We start from the raw sequence: 19,440 nt of genomic DNA, 5'->3' as shown, positions 1-19,440 counted from the left end.
GAGAGGGCAGTTCCCTTGAAAAGGTGAGTCTGGTGAAGCAGCCCCACCCCTCACTGGAAATTGCAGCCAATGGGGTCAGACCCTAGCACGGACCCTCCTCCCCACTGCTACTCCACTTCTTCCCAAGATTGGGTGAAACACGTACACAGAGCTGCAGGTGTGGGATATTTGCTGGCTCTTTCTCTGATGTAAATATCATTAATTAATCTTTCACCCATCATCAGTAATGATGGAAACCTTATTATACCATGGAAGAAGCCAAGTGTGCCATGGCTAAGGCACTCGGCTGTCAACCAAAAGGTCAGTGGTTTGAGCCCACCAGCCACTCTGTGGGAGAAAGATGTGACAGTCTGCTTCTGTAAAGATTACAGCCTTGGGAACCCTACGGGGCAGTTCTCCTCTGTCCTATAGGGTGGCCATGAGTCAGAATCAGTCCAATAATAAAAGATTTGGTTTGGTTGAGATTTACTGTAGTGGTCAAAAAGCTAGGATTGGAATCCCAGCTCTGTCACCGAGAGCCATATGATCTTGGCAGGTGACGTCACCTCTCTGTTTCCTTGTGGTTGTTGTTAAATGCCATTGAGTCGACTCTGGTCCATAGTAACCCTGGGTAGGGTTTCCAAGGAGCATCTGGTGAGCTTGAAACACCGACCTTGCAGTTCAAATAACTTTGCAGTCTGGCACATTAGCCCACAGCACCACACCAGGACTCCATTTCCTTGTGGAGAGTGGGAATAATCATGGTTTCTATCTCCCAGGGTAGTTGTGGCTGTTGATTGGTTGAGGCAATGCGTATAAAGCCCGTTGCCCAATGTCTAGTGCAAAGTCAGTGCAATTGAAGCCGGCACTGTTGTTTGCATGCCTTACACATGTCTCCCATGGCAAGAGCCCTTCTTCTTCTCATCATCCATCATCTGACCGGTCTTCTTGTTTGTTGCTGTGTGGGACCCAGTGTGGCTGGGGAACCTCCCCGATTATTCTAGCTGAGCCAGGTTTCTCCCGTCTGTAAACAATGTACTTACCCCACTGAATGGGTAGGATGCAGTAATATCTCTGCCTCCCCACTGTATATTTCCATCCCTACATCTGGGACCCCGGTCCAGTGCTGCACAGAGCAGGAGCAGCAAACTTTGGGGTTGGGTGGATGAGGGACCAGTCCTTCTAGTCTGCCTGGACAGAGTGTATTTGATGGAAATTCTGGGTGCTGAGGGAACAAACAGAAGCTTCCCAAGGTGTTCTTGTCCTTTTATCAGGCATAATTTGATTAGTAAGTTGTGGGTGATGAGCATGGGTATCATAGTGCCATATCCCAGTGTGGGTTTCACAAGACGGGGTTGAAGGGATGGGCAATACTGGGTTCCTAGGGGCTCAATCTCTGGTTAAAGTCAAAGCCCTCCCCAGCATGGGCCCTGCACTTACTCCCTTGCCCTGGAGATTGGGGGCCAAACCCCTGCATCACGCAGGTTGAATCTGACTGCAGGTTCCACATTGATTCTTGGAGGTCGATTTTTGCTTTTTTTCCTGTAGTGTTGTAACCATTAAGTTCCAGGCAGGGGTCAGGTCCCTGGGCTTGATCTGCTCAGGTTGCTTGCACAATTGAAATCCCTGTACCCATCTTGGGTAGTTTTCTCATTAAGACGATTGGACTGGATTGATCCATTAGATCGATGGCTGGACATCACCAGGCAGGAAGCCATTCAGATGAGACAGAGTGATCAGACCAATAATGAGAGCCCCTGCTGAACTGGGCTATTCAGTCCTCTGGGACAGGGCTGGAGAGGCAGCAGAGCAGGTCAGAGGCTGCGCCTGCTGGACTTTAATGGCAAGGCAACTGTGTCTCCCATGGTGAGAGTCCTTCCTCTCATTGTGAATCCTCTGACTGTGGTCTCCTTGTTTTAACCTCCCTGATTATCCTAGTTGGGCCAGGTTTCCCATCCCAAGAGTGTGGCTACCAAAGCCCTACCCTTGCCAATGTATCCAGGAGCTGGCAGAGAATCTGGGTTTCAGCTGATTGAGGAAAGCATTCACTGGTGCCAACTTTTACAAAGATTTCAGACCCCTTCCCAGTTGTTGTTGTTGTTGTTGTTGTTAGCTGCTCTTGCCTTGTCCCCTAATTGACAGCAATCCCATGCACAGTGGAACAAAACCCTGCTGGGACTTGTGACACTTTCATGATCAATTGGGGATTGGACGATTGTGATCCATAGGGTTTACACTGACTATTTTTGGAGGTCTATCACCAGGCCATTCTTCTTCATCCATCTTAGTCTGGAAGGTCCACAGATACCTGTTCCATATGATAGCCATATGTAAGACTCTACTGACAGATGAGCGATGGCTGAGCATGAGGTGGGAATTGAACCCACCTCTCCCTCATGGAAGGCAAAAGTTCTACCACTGAACTACCATTGCCTTCCCAGATCATCAGCCTTTAATCACTGCCATTGCTGCCACTACAGCCCAAGGTTGGGACTGCCTCTCCCTTTGGGTGGCAAGTGTGATGGGAAATTAGGGTGTTGTGGGGGCAAACAGTGGCTTCCCAGGGCTGTCTTCTTCAGGCATTTGTTTTGGAAGATGGGAATGGAGACATTCAAGTATCTAGAGCTCCAAATCTCAGTGTGGGTTTCACAGGATGGTGATGGGGTTAAGGGATAGAATGCTGGGTTTCATACACCTCCCCAAGTATTTCCTACAGGACTGAATGGGCTGATGCACAATGCGACTCTCTGAAAGAGACGATGGCGGGGACGTACTTGACTACAGAATCATTTCTATGGGGTATTTTGTAGAAATACATTGAGGCACTTCCTCAGGGTGCCATTGGGTCTTACATTCATGGGAAAATTCATCCCCAAGAAGTGTTTGAGGAGTTGGAGGGATCCATTGGAGCCCAGATATCACTGAGGAAGAAGAGGGTGATTGGCCCCACAGTCAACATTCATACAGACAGTGATGTGAACAGCACCCCCTATGGTTGTGCAATGCAATTACTTTTACTCATTTGCCTGCTGTCTCTCCCACCTGCCCGAGTCAGTCCTGCCCTCATGATCAGCTTGTGCCCCTCATTACCCCCTTCTCTTATCTTCCTTAGGCTACTTGACCGTCAGCATTGAGCCTCTCCCACCTGTGGTGGCTGGTGATGCTGTGACCTTGAAGTGTAACTTCAAAACGGATGGCCGAATGCGCGAGATCGTGTGGTACCGGGTAAGTCACTACCACTGTCCCCTCCATACCCATGGCCAGGACTGATGGTACAGTCCCCAGGGACACTATGGAGACCCTCATAGATTCGGCGGTGCCCTCAGTCATAACTTAGACCTGAGCTTTCCTGTGTTGTCTGCCAGGTCTTTTATCTTCTGCTGAACCCCCCTCAAATATGCCACAATCAGCTTTCTCTTTTGCCTTAGAATCTATATTTTTCTAACCTCCTTTGCACCCTTAACATGTTCCTTGGGTGGGTAGGTAGATCGTTAGATGATAGATAGATAGATAGATAGATAGATAGATAGATAGATAGATAGATAGACAGACGTAGGTAGATAGATGTCATTGAGTTGACTTCAACTCATGTCAAACTTACAACACAGTGAAATGGTACCTGGTCCTACATTATCATCACAGTTTCCAGTATGTTCCAGTTGATGGTTGCCAATCCATATAGAATATTTCTCTACTACAAGAAACCACATTATTACCAAAGTATTATAAGTTTCTGAGAACACAGTGGACCCTAGTGGCAGTCTAACAATTTAGGAATGTCTAATGATAGAATTTCTACAGCCAGAAAACTCCTTTAGAAGCTAGGATAGTGACTCTTTGCCTCTCATACTTTGGACTTATTATCAGGAAGGGGCAGTTCCTAGAAAAGGGTATTATGCTTGCTAAGGTGGCGTGCCAGCGAAAAAGAGGAAGACCTCCCCAACAAGATGGATTGGCACAGTGGCAGCAGCAGTGTGAGGATGATGAAGGACAGGGCAGTGTTTCATTCTGTTGTGCATGGGGTTTCTGTGAGTTGGCAACTGACTCAATGGCACCTAACAATGACAGTAACAGTGGTGGAATTTCAGGCATGAAGCTTCAGGTAATGTTTTTGGCAGGGGAGACAGAAGGACAGGAAGGCATCCTGATTTTAAAATCAATTTATGATTTGTCATATAATCCAACTGCATATAGGATTAACCCTGGTGTCTGGCACCATAAATTTAGGCCTGAGAACAGATGTTGTTAGAGATAAGCAGGTACTGACCAAAGCCCAGGTTTTGGTAACAAGAGGAATACCCTTGGGTCTTAGACCTCTGTGCTGGCTTTTTACTGCCAGAGACCTCCATGTGTTTGGACTGGACATCCCAGCCTGGTCTCACTTTATACAAGAGGGTCAAGGCTGAGCTCAGAAGATTCCATTGGCATTGATGTTCTTCTTGAAATGCCAGAGCAATGTACCACCACCTTGGGAATAAATTAGACAGAGAACTTGTCTTTTATGATCTAAAACAAGGGTTGGCAAATCTTTTTCTGCAAAGGGACAGATAATAAATAGTTTTGCCTCTGCAACCATATGGTCTCTGTCATAACTACTCAACTTTGCTATCAGAGCATGAAAGCAGACACAGACAGTGTGTAAATGAAAGGTTGTATTTGGTTTCCTAGGACTACCGTACCAAAGTAATGTCATGCGGGTACCTCAAGACAACAGGAATTTATTCTCTCACTCTTCTGGAGGCTGAGTCCAAAATTAAGGCATCAATAGAGTGGATTCCTATTTGGGGACTTGGAGGGAAAATCTGCTCAATGCTTCTCTCCTAGCTTTGGATGTTGCTGGAAATCCTTGGCATTCCTTGGCTTGTGAGAGTGGAACTTTCTTCTCTTCCTCTTTGTCCCTTGATGTTCTCTCTCTCTCTCTCTCTCTCTCTCTCTCTCTCTCTCTCTCTCTCTCTATCTCTATCTCTGTGTGTGTGTGTGTGTGTGTGTGTGTGTGTCTGTATCTTCACATGGTGTTCTCTGTGTATGTGTATCTCCAAATCCCTCTTGTCTTGTAAGGATACTAGTCATTGCATTGGGGTCCACGCTAGGCCAGCATGCTGCCATCTTGATTGCATAAGCAAAGACTCTACCTCGAAATAAAGTCACAACCACAGATACCAGGCAGCATAGAATTTTAGGTGAACCTTATTCAACCCATGAAAGTGCATGGCTGTATTCCAATAAATCTTTTATTTATGGACATAGAGATTTTGATTTCATACAATTTTTTTGTGTCCCCAAATCTTCTTACTTATGTATTTTTCTCATTGTTGTTAAGTGCTGTCAAGTCAACTCCAACTCACAGCGACCATGTGTAGGGTTTCCAAGGAGCAGCTGATGGGTTTGAACTGCAGCCTTGTGGTTCACAGTCCAGTGCTGATCCTACAGCACCACACCAGAGTCCATGTATTTTTCTAGTGAATAAAAAATATTTAAAAAACAAAAAAACATTTTTGGCTTGTAAAGCATACAAAAAGAAATAGTAGATGAATTTGGCCTCTGGACGGAAGTTTGCCACCCGTTGATCTAAGACAGCATTTTGTTAACCTTTTTGTAACTCATGTCACTGTTTTATCGAATGAAGCCAGTGGATAAAAAAACCGCTAAGTGTAACTGGCCTTGCTGAAGTATGGTAGGGGGTGGGGAAGGTGGAATGTGGGGTGGGCACAGTTTGGTGATCAAGCATTAAAAACAGACCCCTCTCTCTAGTCCTTCAAGCTGCCACCTCGTCCACTGTGCCATTGGAACATTGTGAGAGGAGCCCTCTGGGGCTCACTCATATTCAAGGCTTTGCCTCAGAACTGCTCTCTTCAGCCACTTTCTTGCTCTTAGTCCTGTCTTCCTTTGAACCATTCTGACCTTGCACCTCCTTCTTGCATTTTTTGGTCTTTATTTCATCATTTGCTGGTTTGTGCTATTTTATTGGCTGTGATCTGGGCTCTTTTAACAATAATAATTGTTCTCCATCTTAGCATAAAGCCCGTCTTGCTTACAATCAGTTCCAGTGTACTTCACCCCAACTCTCCCTGGCATCCCTGGCCCCACAGGTGTGAACCTGACATTGTTCACCCTGCAGGATCCTAGATTTCGAGGAGGTTTCCATCCTAGATGGTTCAGTGGGTCTAGAGAAAGTCAAGGCACATGTTAAATAGTGCCATGAACTGAATTGCTAAGAGGCGTATTTACATGATATGGGAACTGCTTGGCTGACACATGCTGGGAGCATCTCATTAGCACCTGGCAGAAGGACTGGGAGAAATTAACTCCAGCTCACTGCTGACGATGGGACCACATCTTCCACTCAACCAGCCCTTAGATGGGATCAGAGTGAGAGGTAGTGAATGCCCTATCCAGCTGATGGAGAAAATATGGCAACCCAGTGGGAATTATTAATGGAGATGAAGACTGGAAGGAGTTTAGAGACGGGGAAAGACAGCTGGGCACCTGTTTGCCTTTCCAGTCCTTGCATGAACTGACCTCAGTCTTGTTACTGCACTCACCATGGTAAAACTGTCTTTGCAAAGGTGGTTGTTAGGGTCAAGGACAATGCAGGTGCCAGACCAGGTCTAGGAGTTGATTTCCACGTGACTCACCTTGATGTCCTCTGAAGATGAAGAATGGGGACTGGAGCAGGAGGGGAGGCCCTAGGTTTTGGTTTGGACACTTTCTCTACTCTTTTCCATCCTTATGTTGAGATCTTCTCCCTCTACTCATCATCCCATTGGTCTCTCCCACTCAAACCAGTGACCACGTTGATTGCTTTAAGAATCAGTTACATCTCTTACGGGTGTCAGGCCCTGCATCTTGAGCTATGGTAGACGGCACTAATTAATTTATTTTATTTCATTTCACATCCTTTGACTGAGGGCCTCTGGAGAGGGGTATGCAGATGTATGCAAATCATATGCAAATCACCCACTGAAGCCAAATGCTCAGGCCCTTTGAATTCTGTAGCTGGACAGAGGTGGTGGCTTAGCTGAAGGGTGACTCTCCTTGGGATCAGAGCAGCATCCATGTACTCTAGAGGAGGCAGAGTGCAGAAGGATGTTACGGAGAAGTGGTCTAGTGCCACTTCCCATCTTCCCATTTTCTCTTTGCCTGCTGCCACTCTGGCTTTATGGCACTGATGGCCTCTTTTCCAAGCAGGCAGCTGAATAGAGAGAGATAAGAGCCTACCAGAATGGGGGAATCCAGTCATGACTGGGGCAGGGCTTCTAGAAGGGACGCTCCTGTCTCCTTCTCCAACTCATCCCCTCCTCCCCTCCAGACAGTCCCTTAAGGCCTCGTCCCCTTCTCCTTCTCCCCACAGCCTGACCCCCCCAAAACAGGGAGGAGAGTGTTGTTTGTTTTCTGTATGTGTGTCTGCTTCCCTCCCCAGCTTCCTTCCCCTGTCCCCCGTGAATGAGCTTACAGAACCCAACTTGGAAGGAAATGAATAGATTACACAGCCCAGCCAGGACTGGGTCTCCAGTCCCTTTAGAAGGGAAAAGCAGGGCATTGTGATGAGGACGTCATCATTGCTGCTCAGCCCGGCCAGCACAAAATGACCCAAAACATGTGTAGAGTCCAGCGGGCTCCCCTCTGCTTCCAAAGACATTATCTAGAAATGTGATCAGACTGAGCTTTCAGAAAACATAATGAATGGGCAGGATTCTTTGGGCAATTTGGGGGAACTCATAAAATTGTCTAAAAGCAAAGGAGATCACCCCTTCAAGGTTAACAAGACCTATGACTGAACATTTGGGGAAGTCCTGCCTTAAGGATCCCTTGGGGAAAGAAGGGATTCTTGGGAGGTGGCCTGAGCTTTGGAAAAATTGCCCCAAGGTCTAGCCAACTGGATGGATTCAGCCAATTTGTAGAAAAGGATACCAAACCATAAAATAGACTAAGAAAGGATGCCTTATCAGAGAGCCCTTGTGTCTGTGCTGTCCAATATAGTAACTATCAGTCAACAGCTAACAGGAAGGATGTAGGTTCAAATCCACCTAGGGACACCTCAAAAGAAAGCCTAGCAACCAACTTCCAAAGAAATCAGTCAATGAAAACTGTAGAGCATACAACTCTACTCTGACACACATGTGAAGTCACCATGAGTTGGACCTTGTCAATGACAAGTGGTTAGCTATATGTGACTACGTAGACTTGGTGGTGGTAGTGTGCTGTGAAGTCGGTTCCAACTCATAGAACCAACAGATCTGTTTTGGAAGAAGTGCAGCCCGAGTGCTCCTTGGAGGCCAAGATGGCCAAATTTTTTCTCTTGTACTTCGGACATATTGTCAGGATGGACCAGTCACTGGAGAAGGATATCATGTTTGGTAAGGTGGAGGGTCAGAGAAATGGAGGAAGACCCCCAACGAGATGGATTGGCCAGGTGGCAGCATCAATGGACTCAAGCGTGGCAACAGTAGTGAGGTTGGCCCAGGATCGGGCGGTGTTTCGTTCTGCTGTGCATAGGGTCGCTATGAGTTGATACCGACTCGATGGCACCTAACAATAACAACATAGGGTTTCCAAGGCTGTAAATCTTTACAGGAGCAGAAAGCTTCATCTTTCTCCTGTGGAACAGCTGGTAGTTTCGAACTGCTGACCTTGAGGTCCACAGCCGGACTTGTAAACACTACGCTACCAGAGCTCAAGAGCCACCTCCTCAGTCAGACTAGCCACATAACAAATGCCCACTAGTCCCACGTGGCTCATGGTTACTGAATTAGGCAGCACAGGTCTTGAACATTTCCATTATCACATAAAGTGCTACTGGACAGTCTGTTCTAGATAGATGGAAGTTTCTTCTATGGCTTCTGGAATATTCTGTGTTTTCCCTTGCTGTTGTTGTTGTTGTGTGCCGTCGAGTCGGTTCCCACCCACAGCAACCCTGAACAGGGTTTCCGAGGCTGTAAATCTTTAGGGGAGCTGAAAGCCTCATCTTTCACCCACAGAGCAGCTGGTAGTTTTGAACTGCTGACCTTGTGGTTCACAGCCCGATTCATAACTACTATGTTTTCCCTACGGAGGATAAAAATGAGTGCTTATTAATCCAGGTTTCCAGCCAAACTAGCTCTAAAATGAATACCGGTAACGTGAATTTTATTTGCTTTGCAATCTGCCATTATTAGAGTATGTGGCACCAGAGAAGTTCTGCCCAACTGAAGGATGCTCACAGCCCTTTTCACTGTCTCCCCATGTTTTCTCTCCTGGTTCATGGATTTGAGCTTCCCAAGCTTCATCTTCAAGGTTCTTTTTGTTTCTAAAAATGTACAGTGCCTTACAGAGCAGAGGTGTAATTCCATATCTGGGCAGTAGGAGACTGTCATCTAACAGAATCCTGTTGTTGTTAAGTGTTAAGCATGATGAGGTAAGCACCGGAATAGAGAGCCACAAAGAGGCTATAGAATCATGGAGGGGGGATGGTACAACTTCCTACAGAAGTCAGGGAAGGCAACATAGAGTGAGTCACGGTCTCTTTGGATGGCCTCAGTATCTCTATCTGAAAAATTGTGACTGGTACTTATTATATTGGACAGCCCAGACACAAGGGCTCTCTGATAAGGTATCCTTTCTTTGTCTTATTTCATGGTTTGGTATACTTTTCTACATATTGGCTGGATCCATCCAGTTGGCTAGACCATGGGGGCCATTTGTCTAAAGCTTAGCCCAGTCCATTAACCTACAGCGCTAACACCAAGAGTCAATCTATCCTAGTATTGAAACCAAGACTTGGTTCCAGCAAATGAGTGATAAATAATATCCATTTTAGTCTATTTTATGTCTATAATTACAGACTTTAGGAAATATACTCTTAATACTAAATTTCATGGCTGACATTATCAAGCCTTTATGAGGTGCAAGGCTTTACATACATTGTTGGTTTTCACTGCTGTTGAGTTGGTTCTGACCAATAGTAGCCCTGTGTATGGTTTCTGAGGAGTGGCTAGTGAGTCTGAACCACCAACCTTTCAGTTAGCAGTCTAATGCTTATCCTATATCTCCACACCAGACTCCTATTGGCCTTCTGAAGTAGATACAGCTATAAATCCAATTTTTCAGCTGAAGAAATTGAGGCCATCCAAAGAGACCGTGACTCAGTCTATGTTTCCTTCCCTGACTTCTGTAGGAAGTTGTACCATCCCCCTCCATGATTCCATAGCCTCTTTGTGGCTCTCTATTCCAGCGCTTACCTCATCATGTCAAAACACCTGTCTGCCCACTGGACTGTGAGCACCTCAGAGTCAGAGGCCGTGTCATTTCGCTGATGTGTCCTCAATGCTTCGTGCAGCTCAGTAAATATCAGTTAAATGGTAGAGCTACAAATATAGATGCATGCTGCACACATTTTAACAGACCACACCGTGTAGCCCACTTCTGTTTCAGATGCGTGTATGTGGATGGCTGATAACATCTGTCAGTTTGTAGGGGAGTATGGGTCTTTGTACACTCAGGGGGCTTTGTGGAGCTTTTTTTTTTTTTTTTTTTTAAAGGAACATTTCTTATTAGGAAACACTGTCTAAACTCATTTAGTTGGAGGTCACCTGCCCAGCAGGCAAAACCAAAGGTCTGTTTATATCATAGAAATCCATTAAACAGTCACAAAGAATCATGGGAATTTAACCTTTCACAGAAGTTTTTATCATCCTTCCTTTGTTTTGTCTCTTTCCTTCACAATTTCTTTTCCCCAAGAGCTGCTCTGGGCCTGGGTTACAAGGCCACAGAAAAGAGAGCCACGGGGCAAGATAGAGAGAAGAAGATCTACAAACAGAGATAAAGCCCTGCATTCAGTCTTCCTTATCTCTCCTCCTTCACCTTGTGGGGAGGCATGTGCCTTCGGGTTTTGTTTTGTGGTGTAGATGCCTCTGCCTTGGCACCACCTGGGGGCTCTGTTGGATGTCTCTACAACAAGGACTCACTCACTCGGAGTTGCTCTGGACTACCAGAGACAAGGTTGAGATCGGAGACTGGGAAGGGTGGGCTAGAAAGAGACAGCACTTTAACATCAGCAGACCCACATATGAATTCTGGTTATAAGACTTTGCGAACAACCTAATTGTTTTACATTTTAGAAGCCCTATCTGAAACACACCTACTTTGGCAGCTTAAATGAGATAATATGCACAATCAAACAAGTCCAGTTCTTGGTTCATGATAGTACCTAGTCAATAAATGGTAGCCACTGACCTATCACATCTCTTAGTAGCTTAAATGAGTCTAAAGAAAGAAGTTACAAAGTCAGAATACAGTGAAAGGGGTTGGGGATGAACACCAAGATTCTATGCCTTGTTTTCCATCCTACCATTTCCATTCCTGAGAGATACTGGCTGGGGGGGACACTCTAGGTCAGTCCACCCTTTTGTTCCTGTAAGGCTATGCTGGGGAACGCAGCAGGTTTCAAGTCTTTGAAATATCAACACATAGTTAAGTCATTTTAGAGGATCTTAGGTCTCCCTGAAGCAGAAAGCTATTTCAAAATGACTTTACTGGCATTGGCTTTGAGTTGCAGTACTTCACCATGTTTTGTTTCAGAATCAAATAGAAAATGGTGATCTAGAGGGCATTGCAGTCAAGTAATATCCTAAGGGCACGAAGGCAGGTGCACTGTTAGTGACCATTCTTGACCAGGCTGAGCCACCTTTTTGGTTTCTCTGGCTCAGAGCCCAGCAGGGCAGCCACTCAAACTGGGTGCTTTCTGCTACAACCCTAGACCCACAGCCTGATCTTAGACCCATAGATGTTACAATTCCAGCATCTCGAGGAGAAAGGGACAGAGCCAGGGCAGAAGTGGCCCAAGCTCCCTTCTCCAGGCCTTCTTCCCCTGACTCTGACCTTCCAAAAGTGTGCATGCCCTATGTTCATTCTCATCACACCAACCACATGGGAGGAAAGAGAGCACAGCCAAAGAGAAGGCTCCTCAAAGAACAGCTGATTGTAGAACAAATGTTATTATACAAAAAGAGGGAATACGAATAAGTTACCAAGTCTAGTTCCATTGCAACCTTTTTATTCCAACTACCAAAAGTCCCACATACAACCATAGTAGTCTGGTTGGATCCCACCCACATTCATATCACAGCTGCTCTACCCTCCAGGTGGAGTGATGGGAAAAAACTTTAGCTCCACCTGGAGGTAAGAATGTGAATGGCAATTACTGCAACCCCAATCATTGGTCTTTCATAGAAGTTGGTTGTAGAGGGGCAGGGATTCTCCACTCTGGTTGCTCATTAGAGTTTTTGAAGGGGCATGTAAAAGACAAAATAAAATAAAAACTGGATGCCTGAGCTCATGAGCTCATGTTACAGCTATTGAGCTGAAATCTTCAAGATTAGAGCCTGAGAGCATTTGTGATACAATCAGCACAACCAGGTATAGTATCCTGGTGTTTGGGAAGCTCTGGTAGAAAGAACTGCTTCATCCATTTATTCAGATGCACTGGGGAACAAGACAAGATCATGTGCTCATGTCGTTTCTCTAACTTGAGAGAGAGGTGAGGAAGGAGAAATAAGATAAACAAATAAGAAACAGTCCACATACTGATAAACATGTGCTTATAATTAAAATAGACTGATATATTGATGGGCAACAAAAGGATTGAATGGTTTAGGTAAGAAAAGACCCACTTAAGCTGACATCTCAAAGACAACAAAGAAGCCAGCATGACAAGAGAGGAAGGTCAAGCATTCTGTGCAGAGAGATCAGATGCAAAAGACTATAGTGGGAACAAGCTTCTTATTGCTAGGTTGTTAGGTGCCATAGAGTTGGTTCCAACCCATAGCAACCCTGTGAACAATGGAACGGAAACACTGCCCAATCCTGCGCCATTCTCACAGTTATTGCTACACTCGAGCCTATTGCTGCTGCCAGTATGCCAATCCATGTCACTATGATGACTTTACCAAGCATGATGTTCTTCTCCAGAGACTGGTCTCTCCTGATAACATGTCTGAAGTATAAGAGATGGAATCTGGCCATCTTGGCTTCTGAGGAGCATTCTGGTTGTACTTCTTCCAACACAGATTTGATTGTTCTTCTGACAGTCCATAGTAAAGAACAGATGAGAAAAGTAGTGTCTTGAAGGGCAAGAGAAGAGGACCCAGGACTAAATCCTAGTGTACGTCAAGATTTGTTGTTGTTAAGGGTTGTTGAGTCCATTCTGACTTGTAGTGACCCTGTACAGGGTTTCCGAGAAGCGACTGGTGAGTTTAACTGCAGACCTTGCAGTCCAGTGCATTATTTATTCCATGGTGCCACACTAGGACTCAAGCTTTAGAGAAAAAACAGTAGACGAGCCAAGAGACTAAGAAGCAGCTAGCAGAGATGAAGAAAGCTAAGAGAGTTCTATGTCCAGATCTCAAGAGAACAATGTGTTTCAACAAAGAGAAGAGTCAGCAATGCCCAGGGGAAGATGACTTCAGATGAGAATAGAGAAACGATCATGAACTTGGTTGTGTGAAACCCTCTGCTGACCTGGACATCAGCAATCTCTGGAGTTAGTGGAGGATGAAGCCTGGCCAGAGTATACTGAGGGCAACATTGAGTATTGAGACTAGCACAAGTGTGGCCTTGGTTTTGACTGTTAAAGGGATTTGACCTTGAACTTCTGGCCAAATCTTCTCAAGTAAAGACATGATTGCTTCTAATTGGTCTATCTCCATTTGCATATCTTTCATAAGCTATCAAGTATGTTTTTTTTTCTAAGCCTCCTGAGCCTTTCTATCTGAGACTGATAGGAGACTTGCTCTTCTCCTTGAAAATGTGAAAGGGACCACCCAGAAAGTTTAAGGGATTCTAGAGTGGTTACGAACTGGGCTGCGAACCACAAGTTCAGCAGTTCGAAATTACCAGCTGTTCTGTGGGAAAAAGATGAGGTTTTCTGCACCTGTAAAGATTAACAGTCTTGGAAACCCTGTATAGGGTCTCTATGAGTCGGAACCGACTCCACGGCACATAACAACAACAGAGTAATTGAGAGGCATCCTGGTGTGGCTCTGTGGGCTACTGCGATGGACTGCAGAGTTGGTTTGAACCACAAGGTTGGCAGTTCAAGTTCACTAGCTGCTCTTTGGAAACCCATACAGGGTCGCTATGGGTCGGAACCAACTCGATGGCACTTAACAACTGGTGTGTGGCACAATAGGATCAGCACTGGACTGTGAACCATGAGGCAGTTCAAATCCACCAGCTCCTCCTCAGAAACCCTATACAGGATCACTATGAGTCAGAACTGACTCGATGGCACTTAATAATAACAAAGTAATTGAGGAGTCCCTGGGAGGTTCATGTGCTCAGCTTCTAACTAGAAGATTGATGGTTCCAATTCTCTTAAAGTTGCCTTGGAAGAAAAGCATGGCGGTCTAGTCCTGAGAAACCAGTCCTGGAAATCCCTATGTAGCACAATTCTACTGTAACATAAATGGAGTCACCATGAATTGGCATGGACTCCACAGTAAATGGCTTAGTCAAAAGAATGGACAAATTAGTTATCGAAGAAATACAACCAGAATGTTCCTTGGAAGCAGGGAAAGTGAGACATGAGTTTGCTTACTTTGTGCATGTCATTGCTAAAAAAAAGGACATCACATTTGGTAAAACAGAGAACCAAGAAACCTTGAATGAGATGGATTGACTCAATAGCTGCAACTATGGACTCAAACATATCAATAATTATGAAGCTAGTCCAGGACCAAGCACTGTCTTATCATGCATACATATGGTCTCTATAGACTCCTGGTGTGGTGCTGTAAGATCAGCACTGGACTGTGAACTACCAGGCCAGCAGTCCAAACCCACCAGCTGCTCCTTAGAAACCCTATACAGGGTTGCTGTGAGTTGGAACCGACTCAACGATACTTAACAACAACAGTAAAATGGTCACCATGAGTTGGAGGTAACTCAACAACAACTAAACAACCAAGTAGTTAAATAGTGCATTCAGTACTTGGAGAAAGGATCCCAGTTCTACCTTCCAATGAACTCGGTGACCCTTGGACAACAGCCGTTCTCAGACCCTCCCTGAGCCCCTGCTCCCGCTAAGCTGGAGATTTAAAGAAGAGGCTCTGTGGACCCATCCCCTCAACGAGAGAGCTTCTCATCTAGCCATGGGCCATTAAGTTGTTAAGGTCTGTTTCCTCATCTGTCAAATGGGCTTGATAGCACTTCCCCAAGCATCTCACAGGGATTTGTATGAAACAAACGAGACGCCCTGCAGACAAGCCATTTCCATCACCATGGTGCAGAGGAAATAGGCTTCATTTATATAACTTCATCTTCTCTTTTCTGCCTGGCCAAATCTTACTCATTCGCTCCTCTGTGAAGCCTTCTGACCTCTCTCACCAAGACAGAATTAAGAGCTTCTCCTGCTGTGTCCCCTCAACATTTTGTACATACTCCGATTAGACAGATAACACCTGGCATTTTAGTTATCCATCTTTGTGTTGTTGTTGAGCCTTATTTATCTGTTTCTCTCATGTCTGTCACAGTGCCTGGCAGGCCCTGGGCTAACATTATTATATGGAATCTTTGGATTTTAAGGGAGTATGCAGATGGACTTCTGTGGGTGCTTGAAACCTCAGGAATTAAAGCCAATGTATGGCTTCTTGGTGTGGCACTGTAGGATAAACACTGAACAGTTAACAACAAGGTCTGCAGTTCAAACTCACCAGCTGTTCCTCGGAAACCCTATACAGGGTCGCTATGAGTTGGAACCAACTTGACGGCATTTAACAACAACAACAACATGTGTGTATTTAGGGGTGAGGGGGAGCATACTGTGTCAAAGGAATCGATAAAGCTCCACACAAAGCTGAAGAACCACTGCACCAGGTGTCCAGGTGTGTTTGTTTATTGTAGGTTGAACTATTTCTCCAAAAAAGACATGTTGGAATCTTAACCTCCAGTACTCATGAATAGGGAGTCACGAATAGGGTGTGGCACTGTGGGTTAATGCGCTGGACCTCAATGTCAGTTTCCAAATCGACGGCACTTAACAACAACAACCTGTGAAAGTGACCTTATTTGGAATTAGGGTCCTTGCAGATGTTGTCAAGTTAAAGAGGGGTCAGTGGATTAGTTGTTGTTGGTGTTAGGTGCCATCGAGTCAGTACCAACTCATATGAGTGACCCTGTGCCCAACGGAATGAAACACTGCCCGGTCCTGCCTGGGCCAACCTCACAATCATTGCTACACTTCAGTCCATTGATGCTGCTACTGTGCCAATCCATCTTGCTAGGGGTCTGCCTCTTTTTCTCTGACCTGCCACCCTACCAAATATGATATCCTTCTCCAGTGACTGGTCCCTCCTGACAATATTTCCAAAGTATGAGAGAAGAAGTTTGGCCATTCTGGCTTACAAAGCACAAGCTGGCTGTACTTCATCCAACACAGATATATTTATTCTTTTGGCAGTCCATGATACTTTCAATATTCTCCTCCAACACCATAACCCAAATGCATCAGTACTTCTACAGTCTTCATTATTCATTGTCCAGCTTTTGCATGCATATGAGGTTATTGAAAATACCACGGCTTGGGTCAGGCATACCTTAGTCCTCAAGCTGACATCTTTGCTCTTCAACACTTTAAAAAAAGGTCTTGTGCAGCAGATTTATCCAATGAAATACATCTTTTGATTTCTTGACTGCTGCTTCCATGAGTGTTGATGGTTGGTCCAAGCCAAATGAAGTCATTGACAACTTCAATCTTCTCTTCATTTATATTGTTGTTGTTGTTGTTGTTAGGTACCATCAAGTTGGTGCCAATTCATAGCGACTCTGTGTACAACAGAACGAAACACTGCCCAATCCTGAGCCAGCCTCACAATCATTGTCATACTTGAGCACATTTCATGCTGCCACTTTAATAATCCATCTCACTGGGGGTGGTCTTCCTCTTTTTCGCTGACCCTCCACCTTACCAAACATGATATCCTTCTCTAGCGACTGGTCCCGCCTAACAGTATGTCTGAAGTATAAGAGACGAAGTTTGGCCATCCTGGCCTTCAAGGAGCACTCTGGCTGCACTTCCTCCAACACAGATCTGTTGGTTCTGTGGGCAGCCCATGGCACTTTCAATACTCTCCTCCAACACCATTATTCAAAAGCATTAATTCTTCTACAGTCTTCCTTATTCACTGTCCAGCTTTTGCATGCATATGAGGTTATTGAAAATACCATGGCTTGGGTCAGGTGTGGTTATGAATTGGGCTGTTAATCTCATAGTCAGCAGTTCGAAACTACCAGCTGTTCTGCTGGAAAAAGATGAGGCATTCTGCTCCCATAAAGATTTACAGCCTCAGAAACCCTATGCAGGGTCGCTATGAGTCAGAACCAACTCCATGGCACGTAACAACCAACCATTTTTATGGATGCCGTTTATTGGTCCAATGGTGAGGATTTTTGTTTTCTTTACATTGAGATGTAACCCATACTATGGTGTTTGATCTTCATCAGTGAGTATTTTAAGTCCTCTTGACTTTCAGCAAGCAAGGTTGTATCATCTACATATCGCAGGTTGTTAATGAGCCTTCCTCCAATAGGACTTTATAAAGCGAAACAAGACATAGAGATAGAAATCGAGATGCAGGTAAAGACTGCAATGCCACTGCTGCAAGTTAAAGAACACCAAGGATTACTGGCAACACCAGAAGTGAGAGAAAGGCTGTGCACAGCTTCTCCTCTGAAGCCTTCTGAGAGAGCATGGCCCTGGGGACACCTTGGTTTTGGACTTCTTACAGCCAGAACTGGGAGAAAATAGATTTCTCTTGTTTTAAACCATCCAGAGTGTGGTCATTTGTTATGGCCACACTTGTCATAGTTGTTGTTAAGTGCCGTCGAGTCAGTTCCAACCCAGAGAGACCCTGTATAGGGTTTCCAAGGAGTAGCTGGTGAGCTTGAACCACCAACCTTGTAGTTCAAAGCGACTTTGCAGTCCAGCGCATTAACACACAGTGACACACTGGTGGCACTAGGGAACTAATTTGTTGTTGAATGAAGATGCTTGTGAATATGAATGTCAGAGCACCCTGATCTCCACCCCAGGACATCATAGTCCCTCCAGCCTTGGCAGGGTCTTGGAGAAAGAAGAAGGCTGCACATCTGCATTAAGAAGGCCTTTAGTCTCCCAGGGATGCAGAAGGTAGGAGGAAGGTTGCCTTCAGGCTCAGGTGGAAAGAGTGACCCTGGGCTTGGGGTTGATTCAGATGCCACAGCTCACTGAGCCTGTGTTTGTCCACAGAAGCCCTTGGAAGAAAAGCAGAGGTAAGAAGAGAAGAAAGGAAGAGCTTGCTTTGGTAACACATCACTGCTGTTTCTGGCATGAGGAGGCATGCTTTAGACCAGAGAAATCAATCCTGCCTTGGTGATTAAGATCAGACTTATGATTTCAATCAGAGGCTTCATGTGACAGCAGCTAGAGTGGACACCAAAATAATGAGGCATTCTATTGGGCCTCGCGAGGACTCCACTTGTATTAAGCTCTCTCATTGGATGTTCATGACATGCTATGCTATCACATCTAAAGTGATCATGTTAGTGATGGCTTAGCTCATTCTGGGGCTCACATCCTAGTTTACCAAGTATATAGACTAGAACAGGATCCTAAGGGCAAAATGTCTTGCTGTGTGGCTTTGAGAAAACATTCTCCATCTCTGAGCCTCAGTAGCTTCATCAGTAAAATAAAAGGGTGGGGTGAGATGGTCGCTAAAGAATACTGATTTCTATAGAATCTGCTGCCTTTCCCCCTTGCATCCAACCTTCCCTCCATCCCCAGGTCCTCAGAAGGTCCCGAGCTCAGGGAGAGATAGACACTTTCCAGGTCATCCCACTCCCAGGAGACAGCTGTTTATCAGAGATTGGAGATCCTGTTCCCAGCAGCTGGCAAGGTCTCTGAACCTTCAGAACCTGGGAGCTATATTAAGTCCAAAGTGTGATTTCCAGCCAATGATGCCTGACTTAAGCCCTGCTGTGTTTAAATGACAAGGGGGCCGACTTAACTTGTCAGGGAAGGATTAAAGGTGAACTTCTGCTCCGACAGGCAGACGAAATAAAATAACACGGCTGAAATGAGAGATGCTTCCCAGAAAATCAGCTTGGGAGCCTCTCCCTCCTAAGACCTTCCACTTCCTTCCTTGGCCTTTTCTTTGTCTTTTTCCCTTTTCTTTGTCTTTTTCTTCTTGAGGTGCCTCATTCTCAACTCAAAAGTGACTCTCCTCTTTCTAGGAGGCTCAGAGGGCTCAGGGCAGTCAGACCATCACCCCATTGCAAAGAGGGCCAACTGGAGGCACCAAAACATTACCATGTGTGTCTGAGTGTCTGAGTATAATTGCTCCTTAGCGTTTTCAAGGCTGTGACCTTTCAGAAGCAAATGGCAAAGCCTTTCTTCTGAGGTACCTCAGGGTGGGTTCAAGCCATCCACCTTGCAGTTAATAGTTGAGCATT

The 19,440-nt window shown here is 45.4% G+C and overlaps 1 protein-coding gene across 1 annotated transcript in view; it reads left to right on the top strand.

Annotated features, from left to right (window-relative positions):
- The first annotated feature begins 3,096 nt into the window (after positions 1–3,096).
- IGSF21 (immunoglobin superfamily, member 21) overlaps positions 3,097–19,440 on the top strand; it is a 211,819-nt gene continuing 195,475 nt past the window's right edge. Inside the window, exon 1 of the mRNA XM_006866336.1 lies at positions 3,097–3,204. Within this exon, the coding sequence (XP_006866398.1) occupies positions 3,181–3,204 (24 nt within the window). The 5' untranslated portion in view covers positions 3,097–3,180. The remainder of the gene's footprint in view (positions 3,205–19,440) is intronic.

Source organism: Chrysochloris asiatica, unplaced genomic scaffold (assembly GCF_000296735.1).
Source record: "Chrysochloris asiatica unplaced genomic scaffold, ChrAsi1.0 scaffold00090, whole genome shotgun sequence".
In the NCBI taxonomy this organism is placed as follows: domain Eukaryota; kingdom Metazoa; phylum Chordata; class Mammalia; order Afrosoricida; family Chrysochloridae; genus Chrysochloris; species Chrysochloris asiatica.
This window is presented reverse-complemented; position numbering and strand designations above follow the sequence as displayed.